Source organism: Melospiza melodia, unplaced genomic scaffold, assembly GCF_035770615.1.
Source record: "Melospiza melodia melodia isolate bMelMel2 unplaced genomic scaffold, bMelMel2.pri scaffold_51, whole genome shotgun sequence".
NCBI classification, from domain to species: Eukaryota; Metazoa; Chordata; class Aves; order Passeriformes; family Passerellidae; genus Melospiza; species Melospiza melodia.
Genome location: NW_026948797.1, coordinates 455639 through 457456, shown reverse-complemented (window position 1 = coordinate 457456; position 1818 = coordinate 455639). Strand labels below are relative to the sequence as shown.

The following is a 1818-nucleotide window of genomic DNA, read 5'->3' as shown; positions in this document are numbered from 1 at the left end:
CCATAGATATTCTTATCTTAGTTAAGTTCAGATTAAAAAAATTCAGGTATGAATAAACCAGGCAAAGACAGAAATCAGCACAGGGCCCCTCACAGGCAGAAGAGGTGGCACTTTTCCAGCCTCCTCAGGGTTGCTCTGACTCTGCCATCAGAGCCTGCAGAGCCAGAGCTGCCCCTGGGCAGTGCCTGAGCTGGGAGGGGTCTGTAGGGCAGAGCTGAGCCCCAGGGCTGGGCTGGGCTCTGGCAGCACTGGCAGGGCCCTGCCCTGGGCACAGAGAAGCAGCTGCTGGCATGGAGAGCTCCAGGCAGCAGAGCCCTGGGCAGGCAGTGGGGGGAAAGTGCCCTCAAGCTGTGCTGGGATGTTAAAGTCCTCTCCAAACCCAGCTATTCCATGATTTCTTTTTTTACTGAACCCCATGCTAAGGCAGAAGAAATGTCCAACAGCAGCTCCATCAGCCACTTCCTCCTGCTGGCATTAGCAGACACGCGGCAGCTGCAGCTCCTGCACTTCTGCCTCTTGCTGGGCATCTCCCTGGCTGCCCTCCTGGGCAATGGCCTTATCATCAGCGCCGTAGCCTGCGGCCACCACCTGCACACGCCCATGTTCTTCTTCCTGCTCAACCTGGCCCTCAGTGACCTGGGCTCCATCTGCACCACTGTCCCCAAAGCCATGCACAATTCTGTCTGGGACACCAGGAAGATCTCCTACAGAGGATGTGCTGCACAGCTCTTTTTCTTTATGTTTTTCATATCAGCAGAGTTTTATCTTCTGACCATGATGTCCTATGACCGCTACGTGTCCATCTGCAAACCCCTGCACTATGGGACCCTCCTGGGCAGCAGAGCTTGTGCCCCCATGGCAGCAGCTGCCTGGGCCAGTGCGTTTCTCAATGCTCTGCTGCACACAGCCAATACATTTTCCCTGCCCCTGAGCAAAGGCAATGCCTTGGGCCAGTTCTTCTGTGAAATCCCACAGATCCTCAAGCTCTCCTGCTCACACTCGAACCACAGGGAATTTGTGCTCCTTGCGCTTAGTGCCTGTTTAGCACTTACTTGTTTCGTTTTCATTGTTTTCTCCTATGTGCAGATTTTCAGGGCTGTGCTGAGGATCCCCTCTGAGCAGGGACGGCACAAAGCCTTTTCCACCTGCCTCCCTCACCTGGCTGTGGTATCCCTGTTCATCAGCACTGCCATACTTGCTCACCTGAAGCCTCCCTCCATTTCCTCCCCATCCCTGGATCTGGCAGTGTCAGTTCTGTACTCGGTGGTGCCTCCAGCCCTGAACCCCCTCATCTACAGCCTGAGGAACCAGGAGCTCAAGGCTGCAGTGTGGACACTGATGACTGGATGCTTTCGCAAACATTAAACTGCTGGCCAATATCTGCATATCACTTGTAATAATAGTCATCTAATTGTTGGTTTAATTGTGGTGGGTGTTTTTTCCTTTGTATTAGTTTTCTCATATTGTCCACAAAGAAATGCCTTTCTTGTGCCGTTTCTCATTTTGTTTCTCTTTGCCTTCCCTGTGGCCGCAAACTGTGTCAATGAGGGGCTGCAATCTTACTGGCTTTATCTGAACTAAGGGATCTCCCAGCAAAGTTATCTGCAGAGATGCCCTTTTGTTGCCTTCTCTGGAGCTGCAGCAGCAATGTCTGTGTGCAGAGCTGGGGGCAGATCAGTGCTGGCCCAGCAGCTGTGCCAGGCAGCAGCAGCACTTGGTGTTGCCAGTGCTGCTGCTGTGGCCCTGCCCTGCTGCCGTGGTGGCCCTGGTGTGGCTGCAGCGCCTGAGTGCTCTCGGGGCCAGGCACAGCCCTGGGGA

General features: G+C 54.2%; 1 protein-coding gene across 1 annotated transcript; it reads left to right on the top strand.

Annotated features, from left to right (window-relative positions):
• Positions 1–417: 417 nt before the first annotated feature.
• LOC134413750 (olfactory receptor 14I1-like) lies at positions 418–1365 on the top strand. The gene has a single exon (XM_063147778.1). It carries the CDS (start codon positions 433–435, stop codon positions 1363–1365), a length of 933 nt encoding a protein of 310 aa, XP_063003848.1. The 5' UTR covers positions 418–432.
• The last annotated feature ends 453 nt before the right edge of the window (positions 1366–1818 follow it).